The sequence below is a fragment of the Salvelinus alpinus genome, chromosome 5 (assembly GCF_045679555.1).
Source record: "Salvelinus alpinus chromosome 5, SLU_Salpinus.1, whole genome shotgun sequence".
Lineage (NCBI taxonomy): Eukaryota > Metazoa > Chordata > Actinopteri > Salmoniformes > Salmonidae > Salvelinus > Salvelinus alpinus.
The window spans coordinates 58,474,162-58,496,246 of record NC_092090.1 but is presented as its reverse complement, the minus strand read 5'-3'; the positions used below and the strand labels follow the sequence as shown (position 1 = coordinate 58,496,246).

Genomic DNA, 22,085 nt, shown 5'->3' with positions numbered 1-22,085 from the left:
ACAGCTGCCTCTGATTGGGAACCACACTCGGCCAAAAACAAAGAAACAGATAACATAGAATGCCCACCCCAAATCACACCAAATAGAGAAATAAAACGGCTCTCTAAGGTCAGGGCGTGACAACTGCTGTTTGACTTAGCAGAAAAAAAGTATTAATTCCTAGCTAGCTAGCTCACTAAATTGAACTATTCTCTTTGCCTCGATCACACTAGACCAGAATCAAACATTGAAACCAGCAGCCGATATTGAAGAACGATTGTCACGACTTCCGCCGAAGTCGGTCCCTTTCCTTGTTCGGGCGGTGTTCGGCGGTCGACGTCACCGATCTTCTAGCCATCACTGATCCATTTTTCATTTTCCATTGGTTTTGTCTTGTCTTCCATCACACCTGGTTCCAATCCTATCAATTACATGTTGTGTATTTAACCCTCTGTTTCCCCTCATGTCCTTGTCGGTGATTGTTTGTTGTATGTATTGGTGCAAGTTAGTTTCTGGTGTGCGACGGGTTTTGCACCCTCTTATTTTATTTTGTATATTTTGGTTTCCGGAGTTTGAATATTTATTAAACTGATCCGTTTATACCAAGTTCACTCTCCTGCGCCTGACTTCCCTGCCACCAGCACGCACCCATTACACCGATATTCTGACGTTTTTTGACAGCGCAATGTGAGTTTTTATTAGTGTCAGTATAGCAATGTAACGTTATTGATGTCAGTTTCTCAAAGTAATTCCCTACTTTTCACAATGACACGGTATAAACAGCTACATGTTTCACTGTCATGGTGCACAGTCAGTGCACAACACTATGCTCGTCATGTCTTAGCAGAATCAGATGGTGACGGGTATCCCAGCAGGGTCTCCCAGCAGGGATATTAAGTTCCATCTTGAGTTGATTGGTAGGCTACAGTTAAGAGATCTGGGAATAATGGTCATTTCAATTACTGAAGCATTGATTCTGTTCTTGCATAATATAATGTATAAATGTACACCAAGGTAATTCTTTGTCATGCCTCATCTGAGCAGGATCAGATGGTGTCAGGGGTCTCAGCAGGGTCAGGCAGCAAGTAAAGACCAGTCTGTGACCGCTAACGTGACATTTTTCAGATGCAACACTTTATTCTCTCTGTGCAGTAAACACTGGACAAACCAGAAACACTTCAAAGATCGAAACTATGTTATGGCAGTCAGACAAACCTCTAAAGTTGTGAGGAAAACCTGAGAGACACTATTGATGATGATGAATGGATACAGATGTAAGACCATCCAGCTCCAGCTCAGCCCAAGCTATTTTCTGTCCTGGCACTCCAATGGTGGAATCAGCTTCCCCCTAAAGCTAGGACAGCAGAGTACCTGCCCAACTTTTGAAAACATCTGAAATCCTACCTCTTCAAACAGTATCTTAAATAATCCTCCTCCTCATCTCGATCCCCCCCGCCCCCAAAAAAAGTTTTACAAAAAAGTATAAATACTTTCTATGCCTGTGATACGTGGTTGTCCCACCTAGCTATTTTAAGATGAACTGTAAGTCGCTCTGGATAAGTGACAAATGTTTTAATGTTTTAATAGAACATACCTATATACCAGTGAAACTGAATACCATGCACTCAGGAATGTAATTCCTCTAATGGAGTTGTAAAACACAAAAGGGGACATATTTGCATATGTTATGATCTTGTGAAGGCTGGATGAATTCTGGCATGTCTATAGATTCTCCCTTCTCCCTGTTTTTGATTGCTTAGAAATGTTGATACTGGAGACTGTTATAAGAAGAAACTGTGTAACCATAGCATTTGTAGCGGCTAAGAAATGCATTACCATTAATTGGGAGGTTGGTTATCCTCCCACAATGTCAAAATGGACAGCAGAAATGTCAAGTTATGTATCGCTAGATTTGATTTATTACAAGATGAAGGGTATACTGTGCAACATTCATAGGGTCTAGGTGCCTTATATGGAATACTGTATGACAAAAGGGGTCTGTCTTGAAAACATTATATTTTTGGGGGTCAAGCAGTCACAAATGTTTTTATTTTTTTATGCCACACGAGACACCTGTTGGATTTGTGCCTGTTTCAGTGGATTCAATATATTATTATTACAGTCATTTACCGTTCTTATTGTCGGAGTGGACATGTGTTTTGCAGAACTCACAACCTATGCTACACCTGATTACGCATATAAAAGAATGACTCGTCTACCTGGCCTGCACGCAATTGTAGGCCTATAAATGTGCCCATTTGGGGATGTCTGATATTATTTCTGATTGTCTTAACTCACCACCACTAATGAGCTGTGGAGCTTCTCAAAGTATTTTTTCTTCACCTCAAACAGCAACTAAACAAAGTCTGTTTTTAGAATCAATTGAGAATGACAATAGTTCCTCAAAATATTTGAACAATATTTACAGTTCGCCCCTTTTCGATTACCACTCGGCATAAAAGGGGAAAATGTAATGCTCTGATCCAGTGGAAACATAAAATACCTGATTACTTCTTATCCCTTACACAAATAGCCTACAGCTGTGTCTGTCCCGAGCTCACTGGCACAGGAAACTCTGAGGGCCCAGAATATTTTATATAATGTTTCAAGTTTGCTAGTGTGAGTTTCTGGGCGACCCAGTTGACAGTTGATACAATGTTTCGAGTTTGTTGCAGACAGGCCATGCGGAGCCAATGTGATTTATAGGATATTTATTTTCATCAGGATATTTTCTGCCTGCAGGCTGCAATGTTTTTATGTTGGCTTTATGTAGACTAATTTTACATAGTTGGTAATGGCAATAAAAGTTACTTTTAGATTTGTATAATTTTTATTTTTATTTAGATAGAACCACAGACAATGATTTTAAGATACAAAGACTATTTTAAATTAAACTGTTCCACAAAAATGTGCATATGAAAAACATAACTGGCACGCAGATTGGTAGAAATGGTAAGATAAATTGGCACTCCAAACGGAAAAGGTTGCCGATCGCTGGTGTAGCCTGTTACCGGCAATTTCAGGAGCTTAACGGCAGAATCTGCGAAGGCAAGCAGCAGCGGGAGAAAAAGGTTCAAACAGTTTTTTTTCTCTGGCTCCCTCGAATCATTTGTGTGTCTTAATTATTTTATTCAAACAGCATGTTTAAAGCATCACACAAGTTCAGTACATATAGTTGATTTTAGTAAAACACATAGGGTGTGTCTATATATGGAAAAATGCATGTTTAAAAATGTTGACCAATCGATTGGTCAAAAGAAAAGACCACCCTTGGTCGACTAAGATTTTTTTCCATCAGCTACAGCTCTAGTAGAAATGCAGGAAATTTGCTTTAGATGCCTCAAAAAAATTGAAGGAGGACCCCCAGACCCCCTGCCAGGTTATGTCCCCCCCCACTTCTAAAACCAAAGTTGCGCCCCTGGTTTAGTATAGATACACAAGGCAAGGCAGAGCTTAACATGACCACGCCCGAGTAGGGTACAGCTGTAGGGGTACTCACATTACTCCTATGTTAAATTGCCTACCTTACTCATAATCTGACAACGGCTGTATTCTTTTTTTTTATCATTCTATAAACATTTCGGAAATGCTTGGTTGGTCATTCTTAACATTCTTCCATGCCGTCTTAATCAACAAACGACATCATACCTAAAAACATTTGAATTCTAAACGTAAAAATGTTAGGATGAACACATGGAACTTACGTCACGATCATCAGCCAAAGACACGATTCCAACAGACTTTATTAATTAGCTAGCTAACCCTCCTTTTACGACGCTGATAAGCTGTTGCGTACTGTTCTGTTTGAACAATGTTAGGAGAAAAATACTACCAAATTAAGTTTCATCAACTGCCCAAGGACCAGGTTAACATCATGGTTTCAGGCTTTTACGCCGTGACTTTAGCTACAGTTGGAAGTCTGACGTTTTCATACACCTTAGCCAAATACATTTAAACTCAGTTTTTCACCATTCCTGACATTTAATCCTCGTAAAAATTCCCTGTCTTAGGTCAGTTAGGATCACCACTTTATTTTAAGAATGTAAAATGTCAGAATAATAGTGGAGAGAATGATTTATTTCAGCTTTTATTTCTTTCATCACATTCCCAGTGGGTCAGAAGTTTACATACACTCAATTAGTATTTGCTAGCATTGCCTTTAAATTGTTTAACTTGGGTCAAACATTTCAGGTAGCCTTCCACAAGCTTCCCACAATAAGATGGGTCAATTTTGGCCCATTCCTCCTGACAGAGCTGATGTAACTGAGTCAGGTTTGTAGGCCTCCTTGCTCGCACACGCTTTTTCAGTGCTGCACACAAATTTTCTATAGGATTGAGGTCAGGGCTTTGTGATGGCCACTCCAACACCTTGACTTTGTTGTCCTTAAGCCATTTTGCCACAACTTTGGAAGTATCCTTGAGGTCACTGTCCATTTGGAAGACCCATTTGTGACCAAGCTTTAACTTCCTGACTGATGTCTTGAGATGTTGCTTCAATATATCCACATACTTTTCCATCCTCAAGATGCCATCTGTTTTGTGAAGTGCACCAGTCCCTCCTGCACAAAAGCACCCCCACAACATGATGCTGCCACCCCTGTGCTTCACGGTTGGGATGGTGTTCTTCGGCTTGCAAGCATCCCCCTTTTTCCTCCAAACATAACAATGGTCATTATGGCCAAACAATTCTATTTTTGTTTCATCAGACCTGAGGACATTTCTCCAAAATGTACAATCTTTGTCCCCATATGCAATTGCAAACCGTAGTCTGGCTTTTTTATGGCGGTTTTGGAGCAGTGGCTTTGAGCGGCCATTCAGGTTATGTCGATATAGGACTCGTTTTATTGTGGATATAGATACTTTGTACCTGTTTCCTCCAGCATCTTCACAAGGTCCTTTGCTGTTGTTCTGGGATTGATTTGCATTTCTCACACCAAAGTACGTTCATCTCTAGGAGACAGAACACAGTCAGTCTCCTTCCTGAGCGGTATGACGGCTGCGTGGTCCCATGGTGTTTATACTTGCGTACTATTATTTGTACAGATGAACGTGGTACCTTCTGGCGTTTGGAAATTGCTCCCAAGGATGAACCAGACTTTTTGAGATCTTGGCTGATTTCTTTTGATTTCCCCATGATGTCAAACAAAGAGGCAATGAGTTTAAAGGTAGACCTTGAAATACATCCACAAGGTACACCTCCAATTGACTCAAATTATGTAAATTAGCTTTTCAGAAGCTTCTAAAGCCATGACATAATTTCCTGGAATTTTCCAAGCTGTTTAAAGGCACAGTCAACTTAGTGTATGTAAACTTCTGACCCACTGGAATTGTGATACAGTGAATTATAAGTGAAATAATCTATCTGTAAACAATTGTTGGAAAAATTACTTGTGTCATGCACAAAGTAGATGTCCTAACCGACTTGCCAAAACTATAGTTTGTTAACAAGAAATTTGTGGAATGGTTGAAAAACGAGTTTTAATAACTCCAACCTAAGTCTATGTAAACTTCCGACTTCAACTGTATGTGTATTGCTCAAAGCTTGCTACTTAGCTTATAAGAAGGACTAGTGAGCTGTATCCATCCAAATAACAACTATAATATTCTTCTGCATTTGGATATTTCTGCAAACCTGGAGATTCCACCAAGTAGGTGTAGATATTGCCATAGGTAGGGTTGTCTGCACAGCTGGTCTCTGGCAAGTTGAAAGGACATATAGGCAAGCCAAGAATAATCAAATTTCTAAATATGTACCTCGACCATTCAGAGACAGGCAAAGACTGGAAGAAGTTACACGACATATTTAAGACTAGCGAATTAGATTGAGATGAACTTCTCTCGCTAGCCAGCTAGATGTCAACTAACCGGCAAAAAAGCTAGGGGTAAACAAACAGTGACGTAAGTATAATGGGATAGCTTTACTAGCTTTACTGTCAGTGTTGGCCAGTCGTGTAAAAATGTAGTGTCAGAATAAGCATCATGCAAATAATTTGTTGTTGTGACAGCCAAGTATGTTAATTACGACACGTGAGCCTGCTGAAAATTTTTATTTATTGAAACTACAAAAAAGTGTCAGTTTGCTGAGGATGCCATGAAAGTTTGGCTAAATACATGGGAGTAATGCGAGTACCTTATTGCTGTACCCTACTGGGGGGCATGGTCACATTAAGCCACGCCGAGCCGTGTGTATCTATTGTGGAGTAACAACAATATTTGAGATCCATCCTTAGTTTTCTCCTATCACAGCCATTAAACTGTGTAACTTTAAAAAAAATCCCCTTTGGCCTCATGGTGAAATCCCTGAGCGGTTTCCTTCTTCTCTGGCAACTGAGTTAGGAAGGACGCTTGTATCTTTGTAGTGACTGAGTGTATTGAAAACCCATCCAAAGCATAATTAATAACTTCACCATGCTCAAAGGGATATTCAATGTTTGCATTTTTGGGGGAAAACCTCCCTGGTCTTTGTGGTTGAACTTGTGCTTGAAATTACTACTCGGCTGAGGGACCTTACAGATAATTGTATGTGTGGGGTACAGAGATGGGGTAAACATTTAAAAAATCATGTTAAACACTATTATTGCACACAGTGTGTCCATGCAACCTGTAATGTGACTTGTTCAATAAAATGTGCTGAAATGTATCCTGAACATATTTTGACATGCCATAACAAAGGGGTTGAATAGTTATTGACAAGACATTTAAGCTTACATTTTTTTAAATTAATTTGTAAACATTTCTACAAACAAAATTCCACTTTGACATTGTGAGGTATTGTGTGTAGATCAGTGGCACACAATCTCAATTTAATCCATTTTAAATTCAGTCTGTAACACAATTTTTTGGGGAAAAAGTCAAGGGGTGTGAATACTTTCTGAAGGCCCTTTATGCCAGATAGGCTACACCGGTTGTAAAGCGGATTTATCTGCTAAATTTTAAGAACTAAGCAATAAATATAGCAGCAGGAGAAAGCTGGGATCCTCTTTTAAAAAGTATCCACCCAAAACTCTGTTTTCACATTCGATTGCTTATTGACTGGGCTTATAAGAACACGTTTCACTTGGCTCTATTGGCTATGCATGGGCTCTGCAACCCTGTCCTAGGCCTATAGGCTACGCTTAGAGTTATATACAATCGCCACAACATTAAAAAAAACTGCATGTATTTTCATCAGGCAGAACCATAACGCACTGAATGACAGAACATTTGACTTAGAAAGTAGTCGATTAATCAGTTACCAAAAAGCCAAGCTTACATTCATCTTAAATATACATAGTTGATATTTACCACCTATTGTATCTCTGTGTTTACAGGTCTATATTTCCATGATGCATTAAGATATTCTAATTATTGTTGTGTATGATGGGCAGACAACTGACTACTTGTATTCCACATTTTAGCAATATGTTGGGTTACATCCCCCCTCTAGCCAGGCATTATTCTGCATTTTCTTGTTAAGGGGGTTTGTAACAATATCTATCAATGTAATCACTTTTTCAGTAAAATATCATAAATGGGAGACATTAGGGGAGTGAAAAACATGGTTGTGTTTTGTTGTACCTCGGGTAGGGGTATCCCAATTGTTTGGAGGCATTGCCACTAGTGTACGTCCGTCTGTCTGTGTACGGATGCACTCTGCGGCCCAACAGCAAATCAGCGCCAAGTGATTCACATGCATAATAGAAAGATATACACTGAGTGTACAAAACATTAGGAACACTTTCCCTTTTTGCCCTCAGAACAGACTCAATTCGTCAGGGCATGGACTCTATAAGGTGTCAAAAGTGTTCCACAGGGATGCTGGTCCATGTTGACTCCAATGCTTCCCACAGTTGTGTCAAATTGGCTGGCTGTTGTTTGGGTGGTGGACCATTCTTGATACATAGGGGAAACTGTTGAGCGTGAAAAACCAAGCAGTGTTGCAGTTCTTGACACACTCAAACCGGTGCACCTGGCAACTACTACCATATGTTCAAAGGCGCTTAAATCTTTTGTCTTGCCCATTCACCCCCTGAATGGCACACATACACAATCCATGTCTCAATTCTCTCAAGGCTTAAAAATCATTCTTTATCCAGTCTCCTCCCCTTCATCTACACTGATTGAAGTGGATTTAACAAGTGACATCAATAAGGGATCATAGCTTTCACCTGGATTCACCTGGTCAGTCTATGTCATAGAAAGAGCAGGTGTTCCTAATGTGTTGTACACTCAGTGTATGTGATCGTACACAAATGTAAGCAAGGTTTGAAATTATTATGTTTTAGTCAAATATTGTATCTGTTTGGGCTTTTTGGGGTCAATTTGCAGTCTACAAATTATTTGTAATTATGTTTCGGCCCCCAGACCATCCGCTCAAGAAAAAATTGGCCCACGGCTGAATCTAGTTGATGATCCCTGGTCTAAACCCATTCAGGTCCCCTATCGACGGCCATATTTCACTCCTGTCCCCGACACCCCTGTCCCTGCCTCCGTCATTCTCAGTCTCCTCGCATCGTCTTCCTCTCACTCTCTTTCTCCGTACCGCTCAGGCGCTAATGGCTTCCGGTGGGGGCACTAAGAAGGCAACAGCCAATAAGGTGGCTGTATGCGCTGACACGGTACCTCTGGGTATCCTAGGATACATGTATGTGATCTGGGAAGGATTAGTCTTCGTCTATGTGTATAATCTCACTGAGAGAGAGAGAGAGCGAGAGAGAGAGCGAGAAAGAGAGAGAGAGAGAGCAGTCACTGGGTTTAGGGCTGAATATAGAGAGAGACTGTGAATGGGAAGTGGAGGTTTTGTGTTAAGTATGGCTAAGACACTAAACTATATTATGTGGTACTACCATAGAGTTACCATAAAACTGGACACAGACAACGGTCATATGACACTTGAACAGATAAGAGAGTGGACAAACTGTGAAGTCAATACAGTCGTATAATGCCTGAAACTTATGATTTAGGAAAGCTGTCTGCATACCTGGGTATCATAACTTGTTAGTCACCAAGGTAGTCTAGAAAGGGCACTTACTTGCATCGGAGTGGACGGGGGGAGTGGAGGGGATGAAGGTGGGGAAGAAGAAGGAACGGAGTGAGCGATGGTCAGAGGAGTGGAGGGGTGAGCGTTGGGTAGGGAGGTTCTCACAGCTCCCCACACTGCTGTTGATCTTCAGGTGCTGAGGCTTGGACTTCTTCTGCTTCACTCTGAAACACACGCACACACAGCAGAATGGTTATACTACCATTAGACTGTTATGAATTGTTATAAACTACAGTTAAAGAGTTTATACTGCAAGTATACAGTTAGAAAACAGTTATAGACTTCTATTATACAGTTAAGTGTCCGGTATATTTATAGGTCTTATACAATAGATATACTGTTATTAAACAGCTATAATCTACAGTAATAAAGCTCTTATAGCGGTCTTATACTGTAATAAAAGGGTTATTAACTACAATTAAAGATTTATACTTAAACGATACACATATTTATATGTAAATAATAATAATATATTATACCGTTAAAATGCTCTTATAATACAATTTCTTATACAACTTATAAAGTACAGTTATAAAACCATAGCCATTAGTTGAAAGATACAGTAGAACATGGCAAGGGTTATCCAGAGTAAAAAAAAGTCATATTTTACTTTGAAAATGGGGAAAATCAAACAACTTGAGACATCTCAGATATCCTGAGAAATTATATCACTTGTGTTAAACTTTCAACATTAATCATCACTCTTCCTGAAGCCTCAGTCTCCCCCCACAGAAATGCCAGGGGGAAGAGGCAGTTAGGTAATACCTAGTACACAACCCACCAATTAACCCTAAGGCCTGACAGACAACAACAACAACAACAGCAAACATGGCTGCCACCCAACGGGAGTGACTCATCGAGAGAGAGAGAGAGAGAGATAGAGACAGAGTGCACCGAGAGAGACAGAGAGAGAGAGAGAGAGAGTGCACCGAGAGAGACAAAGACGAAGGGGATGGATGGCTCTTCAAGACACAGGCTGTAAAACTAGGCTAGGTATGGGCTCTGCCACCTAACCAGTCCATAATGGGTGTACACACCCCCAGAGTGGCCCAGAGCAGTGGCCCTTCAGCCTCTTTCAAGCCTCACTGAGGGGTGCTTGTGTAACCCATCAAAAACGAGACATGAACACTCATCACACATGTATCACTCAGTTCCCCTTGACACTGCTAATGATGAGCCTGCAGTGGCACCTGGGGGACTGGGGTGGTGGTGGGGGGCAGATATATATATATATATATATATATATATATATATATATATATTGTATATGAGAGAGAGAGAGAGAGAGAGAGAGAATACAAGAGGGATGCCAGGGGAGAGAGTATACAAGAGGGATGCAGGGAGAGAGGTGATGAGGGGCTGAGAGACAGAGAGACAGAGAGAGAGAGAGTATACAAGAGGGATGCCGGGAGAGAGAGAGAGAGTATACAAGAGGGATGCAGGGAGAGAGAGAGGAAACAAAAGAGTGAGGAAGTACCGTAGTGGGAGACAGACAGAGATGGACAGATGGAGTGAGACTGCTCATTTGGACTGCAGTCAGTTTCTGGTTGGTATTAAAGCCTGCAAGACTTCCTCAATCACTGACGCACAAGTCACACAATTAGACCTTTTAAGCAGTCCTTCGACACATCATCACAATCACTCTCCTGCAATAAGGAAGCTCCCTGCAGGTTATCCCTTTCTCACTCAAGCCTTGTTTGGCAATAATGCTAAAACCACATTATGCCATTCAAATCTAATTTGGCCCATTCATCTCTCCTTGTGTCTATAGATGAACCTCCAGTGATGGATAGATTATTTGCAGAGGGGGAAAGAGGTAGAGAGAGACAGAGAGTGGATGGGGAGGACAGGTGTCAAGTAAGATGTGCATAATTGTACCCTGTTGCTCAGATCAGCAGCATGGCAGTCTGTTCAGTCATTGTGTCACTACTATGTGGAATACGAAACACATGCTACTGTACAATTCCATCATAAGTCTTTGAGGGGAGCCCAAAAAAAGAATCCATGAAATGGATTCCTTCCACATGGTGGGTGGCCCATAAGTATGCCCTAGCTAGCGCAATAAGCATACTACTACTGGTAAGTATGCCATCATACTGTCAACCATGGTAATCTGTGGTGGACTTAACATTTGCGGGAGTTCCAATGTCCATGTTATGGATTCCATACTAGCATAAGTAGCACACTACAGTACATTGTCTCCCGGGTGGCGCAGTGGTCTAGGGCACTGCATCGCAGTGCTAGCTGCGCCACCAGAGTCTCTGGGTTCGCGTCCAGGCTGGGCTGGGTTCGCGCCCAGGTTCTGTCGCAGCCGGCCGCAACCGGGAGATCCGTGGGGCGACGCACAATTGGCATAGCGTCGTCCGGGTTAGGGAGGGTTTGGCCGGTAGGGAGGGTTTGGCCGGTAGGGATATCCTTGTCTCAGTATGTAAAAATGTAATAAAATGTATGCACTCTACTGTAAGTCGCTCTGGATAAGAGCGTCTGCTCTTGGCCGGTAGGGATATCCTTGTCTCAGTATGTAAAAATGTAATAAAATGTATGCACTCTACTGTAAGTCGCTCTGGATAAGAGCGTCTGCTAAATGACTAAAATGTAAAATGTAAATTGTATTATATTGTGGATAATGGGACACAAGCAATTAACAATAATAATAAGAAGAAGAATTTGGTGGGTTATTATATGTGTCCAATTTCACACATACAAGTGTGTATTAATACGCATGTGTGAATTGGAAATGTGTTTTTTGCATATCCCAACTCCTACTGAGATGATCTCGGAGAGTGGGGTCTCGGCCAGGGTCTGTTCATTACCTTATTATTTGTACTGTGTATCAAATCAAAGTGTATTTGTTACGTGCGCTGAATACAAGAATACAATACAAGACACCTGAAACCCCACCTCTTTAAGGAATACCTAGGATAGGATAAAGTAATCCTTCTAACCCCCCCCCCCCCCCCCCCCCCCCTTAAAAGAGTTAGATGCACTATTGTAAAGTGGTTGTTCCACTGGATATCATAAGGTGAATGCACCAATTTGTAAGTCGCTCTGGATAAGAGCGTCTGCTAAATGACTTAAATGTAAATGTAAATACAACAGGTGTAGACCTTACAGTGAAATGCTTACTTACAGGCTCTAACCAATAGTGCAAAAAAGGTATTAGGTGAACAATAGGTAGGTAAAGAAATAAAACAGCAGTAAAAAGACAGGCTATATACAGTAGCGAGGCTATAAAAGTAGCGAGGCTACATACAGACACCGGTTAGTCAGGCTGATTGAGGTAGTATTGAGGTAGTACATGTAGATATGGTTAAAGTGACTATGCATATATGATGAACAAAGAGTAGCAGTAGCGTAAAAGAGGGGTTGTCGGGTGGTGGGTGGGACACAATGCAGATAGCCCGGTTAGCCAATGTGCGGGAGCACTGTGTGGTCGGCCCAATTGAGGTAGTATGTACATGAATGTATAGTTAAAGTGACTACGCAAATATGATAAACAGAGAGTAGCAGCAGTGTAAAAAGAGGGGTTGGGGAGGGGGGGCAGACAATGCAAATAGTCCGGGTAGCTATTTGATTACCTGTTCAGGAGTCATATGGCTTGGGGGTAAAAAACTGTTGAGAAGCCTTTTTGTCCTAGACTTGGCACTCCGGTACCGCTTGCCATGCGGTAGTAGAGAGGTTCGTTTATGACTAGGGTGGCTGGGCTCTTTGACAATTTTTAGGGCCTTCCTCTGAAACCGCCTGGTGTAGAGGTCCTGGATGGCAGGCAGCTTAGCCCCAGTGATGTACTGGGCTGTATGCACTACCCTCTGTAGTGCCTTGCGGTCAGAGGCCGAGCAATTGCCGTACCAGGCAGTGATGCAACCAGTCAGGACGCTCTCGATGTTGCAGCTGTAGAACCTTTTGAGGATCTCAGGACCAATGCCAAATCTTTTTAGTTTCCTGAGGGAGAATAGGCTTTGTCGTGCCCTCTTCACGACTGTCTTGGTGTGTTTGGACCATTCTAGTTTGTTGTTGATGTGGACACCAAGGAACTTGAAGCTCTCAACCTGCTCCACTACAGCCCCGTCGATGAGAATGGGGGCGTGCTCGGTCCTCCTTTTCCTGTAGTCCACAATAATTTCCTTAGTCTTGGTTACGTTGAGGGATAGGTTGTTATTCTGGCACCACCCGGCCAGGTCTCTGACTTTCTCCCTATAGGCTGTCTCGCCGTTGTCGGTGATCAGGCCTACCACTGTTGTGTCGTCTGCAAACTTAATGATGGTGTTGGAGTCGTGCCTGGCCGTGTATTAAGCGAGTTGAATAAGAATCACATGGTCCAGTCTCGTGTCTGTGTTTCTATACCGTAACTCAAAGCCTGACGCAACACAACAACACTTTGATTTTCATTAAATGTTCAACTCCCTTTTTTGGCAAGTCATCAACTGCTGGAGGGAATAGATAAACAAACACCACATGATCTGGTGTGGATGTTACACAGACAAGCAAACATGCACACACCCGAATGATGTTGATATAAACAGAACAAATTCTCATTTGATCAGGCAGAATACAGCAGTGAAAAAGGCGGCACTTCAAACAAACATCTTTTGCGGATAAATTAAATGAAGAAAGTGAAAAGGCGTAGGTCATGCATATTCCACAGGTTCCTGTCTCTACGTGTGCATCATCCCAACCCAGCTGGAATATGTACACTGAAGAATTACAGCCTGTAATTACGCCCTGCAGAGATTCCATCTGCATACCTCTGCACTAATTAACTAACGTCAGAGAACCTGGGTTCAAATACTATTTCAAACCTTTCAAATATTTTTACCGTTTGCGCTAGTATAAGATGGGCAGGGTTAATTAATCTATTGGTTCCATTGCGCCAGGCAGGGTCAATCAAGTCCAGATAAAGTATTTTAAATTATTTCAAATAGTATTTGAACCCAGGTGTGACTTATGTCGCTAACGAGAAATATTCTTATGTTTTCACTAAGCCCATATTTGATAGAAGCGACCATTCTTTTTTTTTTGCAAATGCCCTCAGGATATGACTAGGGTGGCTGGGCTCTTTGACAATTATTAACATTCTCTCACTGACATCTTTATGCAGCTTTAATAGAGGTTGGAGAGAGATTAGATAAAAAATATATGAGGCAAATGCTTCAGAGGTGGGCTACTGACAGTGAGCCATTATTCCCATACTGATCTATAGTCAATATTCTGCTGTGATATTCTCCCTCTCTCTTGCTCTCTCTCTCTCTCTCTCTCTCTCTCTCGGCCTCTCTCTCTCTCTCTATCTATGTCTCTCTCTCTCGGCCTCTCTCTCTCTCCCTGTCTCTCTCTGTCTCTCTCTCTCTCTCTCTGTAACTGTGTCTTCTGTCCTCCTCTCCCTGTGGGACCAATGTGTGTCAGTACTGTCAGAGGCTGTAGTGGGTGAAACACTGAGACACATAGCCCTCAGTGGGGATGCATGGAGGAAAGAAGGAGCGCGAGAGAGAGAGGGGAAACAGGGAACAAGTGCATTTAAAGCTGAACATGTTGGAGGGGTGACAGCAGGCAGTGAAGCCAGTAGGTGCAGTGAGCCCAGAAAAAGACAGGGCGAGAGGGAGAGAAAGAGAGAGAAATAGCACAATGCAAAGGACTTCCTCTCCTGTCAATTTGTGCTTCCCCCCCCCACCCCCCTCTCTCTCTGACTTCACTTTTGAAATAGTTAAGAACTTCTTGGTGTAACGTGGGTTTCCCATTCATAACACATTAAGAAGACATTGTTAGAGGGGTGATATTTCAATATTGCACTGGATAATATAGTACAAAGACGCAATCTGATTTCTGTCAGAGTTAGCTTTGTTCTCGTCCTCTTGGGCCATGAAGATATCACCTTAAAAAAAAATTGTGATTTTCTGAATTTTTGTTTTAGATTCCGTCTCTCACAGTTGAAGTGTACCTATGATACAAATTACAGACCTCTACATGCTTTATAAGTAGGAAAACCTGCAAAATCGGCAGTGTATCAAATACTTGTTCTCCCCACTGTATATATGGTTCTCAATCAGAGGAAAACGTCAAACACCTGTCTCTGATTGAGAACCATATAAGGCTAATTACAAGTGACCTAAACATAGAAACACAAAACATAGAATGCCCACCCCAACTCACCCCCTGACCAACTAAACACATACAAAAATAACATAAAACAGGTCAGGAACGTGACATTGTCCAGATCTGCAATAGGCTAACTAGCAATCATACCACACATAAATGCATTCAAAGCTGCATAGATTTTCTTTACGAATCCACAAGAACAAATAGGAGGAATAGCTTATAGGCAGCGGAGAGGCCAGGTGCGTCATTGCACACGAAAGAACAGTGAAGACATGAGACACGCAGCTCAAAAAGCTCCCCTATTGATCTTGTTTAGGGACAACACAATTATCCTACCTAGACTAGCCTGCAACGCCACAATACAATGAATAATTGCATTCTTGTTTTCAAGTGAGTACAACATTTTACTCTAGGCTACAGTCAAAATGTCATTTGAATAATGCCGCAAAAGCCCTGTAATTTGAATGTTTCATTTCAGTTGGATAATTTGCAGGTCTACTATTTCCAGTTTTTAAGTTCTAGAAAATGCACAGTAGCAGGCCAGTCTGCCTGTATTTTTACTTCTGCTACTGACATGCGCTGTCTGTTGTGGATCATCATTCTTCCAAGTCGTCCTATATTAATGTGGTCACATATGCTCCCGGCAGGCCAAGAAATTCAGGAAAGAGTAACACGCTCTGCATCTTCTCCAATTCGAGCGGCTATTCCTCCTCGCGCACCTAAACAATGTCAGTACAGGCCTGATGGAAACATCGAATTTGGTGGGAACTTTCTAAATGTCGACAAAACTAAATAAGCTAATGAATATACACATCTCTGGTTAATCCTGAAACTGTTTGACCACACAGAAGATCAAAGGGTTGTAGTTAGTCCATCAGCAAGATGATATCACTGAAACACACACACTTTCAAATACCAAACATGACAGTGTCTGGCACACTGGCCTGGTGCCTAAACGAATATGCTCTCGTGGTATAATCACACACAATTCCACACGTGCTATGTTCAATAACACAGAGATAGTCTAACTAATTTCAGAGGGTGATCCCCAGTTAGGGGTGTGTGTGTGTGTGTGTGTGTGTGCGTGCGCATGTGTGTGTGTCAATATCACCAACAGTCCCAGTGGGCGAAGCATGCGAGAAGAGAACGGCTTTAAACTCAGAGCTCTACCTATCTAGATCCACATTTATTTTCCTATTATTTCAAAATGAAACCATACCTCAACCCTTGTATGAGCAAACCTTCATATTAAACAATGCTGCTGGAGACAAGAAAAGCATAGCCGTGTTCTCTAAGTGGTGCTTTAGGACCGTGGTAAAGGGAATGGAGAACAGTAGAGCAGAGACTAACCAGAGGAACAAAGGGTCCGCGAAATATTGCACCAAAACCAAATAAAAATTACGCCTTACGCCTTCACTGAGATGATTTCAATACCAAAGCACACATCAGAGATAACCCTCACCTATGGTCTTCAAGATAAATTGCAGAAAGAGTTTATGTCTTGGTCGTCGGCTGTGAGAAACAAATAAAACTCAACATTGAACGTAGGCGGGGTATCAACCCTCCCCTGCATTGCCTTTAAATCCTCTCTCTTACGGCTCTCCACCCTGGGGTCTCAAGAGTCATCTCAACACCCACCCAAACCCCCACTGGCCCGCGCTCATCCCCGCTCACCCCTTCCCCGGCACCATGGCTTGATAAATCAATTATGCAACAATGGCATTCAGTCCAGCACAGCCTCTGCCTTGCACTCCTAAATACTCATATAAATTCAGAATCATGCTTCCAATTTTCTGGTGTGGTGCAGGCAGGCATCTGAGCGCTCATTACCGCTGAATACACTGAGAGGGGCATTAGGTTGTGTGTGTGTGTGTGTGTGTGTGTGTGTGTGTGTGTGTGTGTGTGTGTGTGTACACCCCTTTTCTCCTGACTCGTCATTAATGGCAGGGGGCCAGAAACCTGATTAACATGGATGAGCTTTCCTTGAGAGCCAAGAGGAGCAGAGAGAGAAGAAGACACACACATACAATACACACACACATACACCGTACGTCCGCCCATGAAGCTGCTCCTCCTGACGTGATGTGTCTTTATGCACTGCGAGTGTCTTCTTTAAGGGTGTTATGGGCAGACAATATAGCAGTGTTGTGTGTCACTAATAAACCAAGAGGTCAGGGGTCAGGTAGTAAAGCATTAATGTTTCTGTCAAGGGAATAGCTGTAGCTCTGATCTGTATTCTAATGGGAGGCATTGAGTATTCAACAACATTAACACATAGCCTAGTTAGGAGTTAGACATTATAATTTAATAAATCTCTCTCTGTGAATTTAGAGCTTCTTTTTCCACACTGGAAGTGTGTTTGCGCTTTATATGAAATAAACTATATACCATGAACAATACCTATGTAAGTACAAAGTAACAGCAAAGTATTATATAATAACACGGTATTGGCACTTATAAACAAAGTGAGACCAAAGGGACTTTAAAAACTTAAGAACTGTTCAGTGGTGTAAAGTACTTAAGTCAAAATATTTGAAAGTACTATCTGTATTTTACATTACTATTTATATATTTTACGACTTTTACTTCACTACATTCCTAAATAAAATATATACATTGTATTCCCATACATTTTCCCTGACACCTAAAAGTACTCAGATTTATTGTCCAATTCACACACCTATCAATATAACGTGTTGTCATCCCTCTGATCTGGCGGATCTGGCGGACTCACTAAACACAAATGCTTAGTGTGTGCCCCTGTTTGTCTGTAATTATTATTATTTTTTTTACATTTGCCGTCTGGTTTGCTTAATATAAGGAATTTGATGAATAGCATTTACTTTTACTCAAGTATGACAATTGAGTACTTTTTCCACCACTAGAACAGCTGTTGCACATCACCACATTATAACCTCTGATACATAAGTTATTCAGGTGACTGTGTATTTCCCTCTCCACCTAGAGCATCTGACAGAGTAGAGATCGTATTTTGGCTATCACCATCCACGGCTATACAGTTCCCTTGGCGTCACTGAACAGAAATCCAATAAATAAATACAATTCAGGCTGAACTGGGGGATTCTACAGATCACAGTAAACAAAAAATTCAACAAAAAACCCAGGAAGACATGCATGAGGAGAGGGAGACAGAGAGAGAGGGAGAAATAGATTAGTAATATCATCTATAAGACATTTTAATTAAAGCAAAGATTCAAATTGACCATGGAATAGATTCACATTTCTCCCCTTACTAAGGCACAGACTTGGTGAATCATAGCCTACCCTGCCCCCTCCTCTCCCTGACTCCCTCTCTCCCTCATGCCTTCTCCAATCCCTCCCTCCTCTACCCTAACCTCCCACCCAGTGCTGTGTGATTTATTAGCAAATATCAAATTCAATAAGAAAGTGCTTAACATTCACCTCTAAGGCGGAGAGAAGTGTGAGGAGAGGCTTATAGGAACTTTCATAAAGAAGCATTATACGGAATTATGGTGAAAAGAAAAATGGAGGAGAAAAGGAAACTGAGGTAGAGGTAATTGTCACACCCTTCTGGAGCAGCCTGTCATAGGAAGAAATTGATGGGATTCACAAGCTTGATGAGAAACTCTCTGGCTTTCCCTCACAGAACTAAGATTAAACAAACATCTCAAAGTATTTACGCACATCTAACTAGGGCTGTCCCCGACTAAAAAAAAATTGGGTCGACCAAGAGTCGTCTGTTTTTTTCGACCAATTGATTGGTAGAAATTTTAAAACGTGTATTTTTCCATATATGACCACACTGTTTAATTAAGTAATTAAGACACAAATGACTAGAAGGAGTCCGACCAGCAATTGATCTGATTGTGCTGCGCCGGGCTCAGACTTGCTGCACTGTGTTAAAAAAAGACAGCGAATGACTGTGATTGGCACCCGTTGTCTCTCTCTCCTCCCTGCTGCAGTGACCACCACAGAACATCAAAGTGTTTATCGCGCTGTCTGTGTTGCTAAAGCTGCAACATAATTACAGCCATTTCTGACTGAAAAGTTCTGTTACAGAAATCCGTCATTTGTTTTGGAAAAACATTCCCTTTCCCCTCAACCCTTGCTCTCTTTACGTGACACAAGTATGCATCGCATGCAAGTGACCAAAGACTTATTCAAAGACTTGCTCCCTCTCCGGCCTTTAGGTCACCAGGCTGCTCGTTATGGCACACACCTGTCACCATCATTACGCGCACCTGTGCATCATCAGCCTCACCTGGACTCCATCACCTCCCTGATTACCTTCCCTATATATGTCACTCCCTTTGGTTCCTTACCTAGGCGTTATTGTTTCTGTTTCTGTGTTATGTCTGTGCGTTGTTCTTGTTTCTTATTTTGTATTATGTTGTGTTTATTTATTTATTAAAACCCTCACTCCCTGAACATGCTTCCCGACTCTCAGCGCACATCGTTACAGGACTAGTATTACTAGAGAACGTTGGTTATGTAATTACAGTGAGGGAAAAAGTATTTGATCCCCTGCTGATTTTGTACGTTTGCCCACTGACAAAGAAATGATCAGTCTATAATTTTAATGGTAGGTTTATTTGAACAGTGAGAGACAGAATAACAACAAAAAAATCCAGAAAAACGCATGTCAAAAATGTTATAAATTGATTTGCATTTTAATGAGGGAAATAAGTATTTGACCCCCTATCAATCAGAAAGATTTCTGGCTCCCAGGTGTCTTTTATACAGGTAACGAGCTGAGATTAGGAGCACACTCTTAAAGGGAGTGCTCCTAATCTTAGCTTGTTACCTGTATAAAAGACACTTGTCCACAGAAGCAATCAATCAATCAGATTCCAAACTCTCCACCTTGGCCAAGACCAAAGAGCTCTCCAAGGATGTCAGGGACAAGATTGTAGACCTACACAAGGCTGGAATGGGCTACAAGACCATCGCCAAGCAGCTTGGTGAGAAGGTGACAACAGTTGGTGCGATTATTCGCAAATGGAAGAAACACAAAAGAACTGTCAATCTCCCTCGGCCTGGGGCTCCATGCAAGATCTCACCTCGTGGAGTTGCAATGATCATGAGACGGTGAGGAATCAGCCCAGAACTACACGGGAGGATCTTGTCAATGATCTCAAGACTGCTGGGACCATAGTCACCAAGAAAACAATTGGTAACACACTACGCCGTGAAGGACTGAAATCCTGCAGCGCCCGCAAGGTCCCCCTGCTCAAGAAAGTACATGCCCGTCTGAAGTTTGCCAATGAACATTTGAATGATTCAGAGGACAACTGGGTGAAAGTGTTGTGGTCAGATGAGACCAAAATGGAGCTTTTTGGCATCAACTCAACTCGCCGTGTTTGTAGGAGGAGGAATGCTGCCTATGACCCCAAGAACACCATCCCCACCGTCAAACATGGAGGTGGAAACATTATGCTTTGGGGGTGTTTTTCTGCTAAGGGGACAGGACAACTTCACCGCATCAAAGGGACGATGGATGGGGCCATGTACCGTCAAATCTTGGGTGAGAACCTCCTACCCTCAGCCAGGGTATTGAAAATGGGTCGTGGATGGGTATTCCAGCATGACAATGACCCAAAACACACGGCCAAGGCAACAAAGGAGTGGCTCAAGAAGAAGCACATTAAGGTCCTGGAGTGGCCTAGCCAGTCTCCAGACTTTAATCCCATAGAAAATTTGTGGAGGGAGCTGAAGGTTCGAGTTGCCAAACGTCAGCCTCGAAACCTTAATGACTTGGAGAAGATCTGCAAAGAGAAGTGGGACAAAATCCCTCCTGAGATGTGTGCAAACCTGGTGGCCAACTACAAGAAAAGTCTGACCTCTGTGATTGCCAACAAGGGTTTTGCCATCAAGTACTAAATCATGTTTTGCAGAGGGATCAAATACTTATTTCCCTCATTAAAATGCAAATAAATGTATAACATTTTTGACATGCGTTTTTCTGGATTTTTCTGGATTAAAATTATAGACGGGGGGATTGGAGGGACGCCGTGTGCGACTGACGTGTTTTCCGTTTGCTCCCGTGGTATTCTTAAAGTTTATGTGAATTTTGCAGCAGAACCGTATTTATTTTCAAATATTATTTTGGTGATCCCTTTCCGTAAAAACCAAGACTACTTTGCTTCCAAATGTCAGCATGTCAACGAAACATAAGGCCAAAAGCATGACTTTGAGAAAACCCGGCATACAAGACCCACTCTCATCACCGCCCTCTCCTGAGTCTGAGGGCCCGGGGACTCACACTTTACCCGGGGGTGCGGCTTGGCCTGGCGGCGCTGAAATGAACATTCTCGAGGCCATCAAACTACTACGCTCTGAGATAGTTGAAATGAAAACGGAGGTGGTTGCTACGATTGAGGCCCGAATACAGGAGGTTACTGATACAGATCTAACCAAAGCAGATCTAACCATCCTGCGGAACGAGATGGTGCCAGCAATCACATCACTCAAAACAACAACGTCGCACACTACAACGATTGCAGCACTGGAGACCTCCGCTACAAATGTCTCCGACTTAACTACATCCCTGGAGGCTGACGTGAAATGCCTAGCTGCGGATTTGAAAAAGGTGAAGGAGAGCTGTGTGAGTTTAGAGGGATTCTCTCACCGCAACAACCTGAGACTTGTATCGGTCCCAGAGTCAGCGGAAATGCCTCACGCCACGGATTTTGTTTCTGGGCTGCTGAAGGATGTTCTTGCCTTAGATGAAAAGCCCCTGATTGATCGTGCCCACCGGTCGCTGTGCCCAAAGCCCCGGGATGGGGAGAGGCCCCGTGACATAATTCTTCGAATGCACTTTTTCCATGAGAAGATGGAGATTCTTCGACGAGCCCGCAATACCACTCTGAGCTTTCAAGGACAGAGCTTCTCCATCTACCAGGACTACTCCCCCAATGTTTCCAGGCAGCGCGCAGCTTTCGGACAGGCCAAACGACTACTTTGGGATCATCCAGGTGTGAGGTATGGACTGCGATTCCCGGCCCGTTTATGGCTA

The 22,085-nt window shown here is 42.3% G+C and overlaps 1 protein-coding gene across 1 annotated transcript in view; it reads right to left on the bottom strand.

Annotated features, from left to right (window-relative positions):
- Positions 1-22,085, bottom strand: part of ksr2 (kinase suppressor of ras 2) — a 164,247-nt gene that overhangs the window by 80,268 nt on the left and 61,894 nt on the right. The window contains exon 6 of the mRNA XM_071402511.1: positions 8,990-9,162. Within this exon, the coding sequence (XP_071258612.1) occupies positions 8,990-9,162 (173 nt within the window). The remainder of the gene's footprint in view (positions 1-8,989; positions 9,163-22,085) is intronic.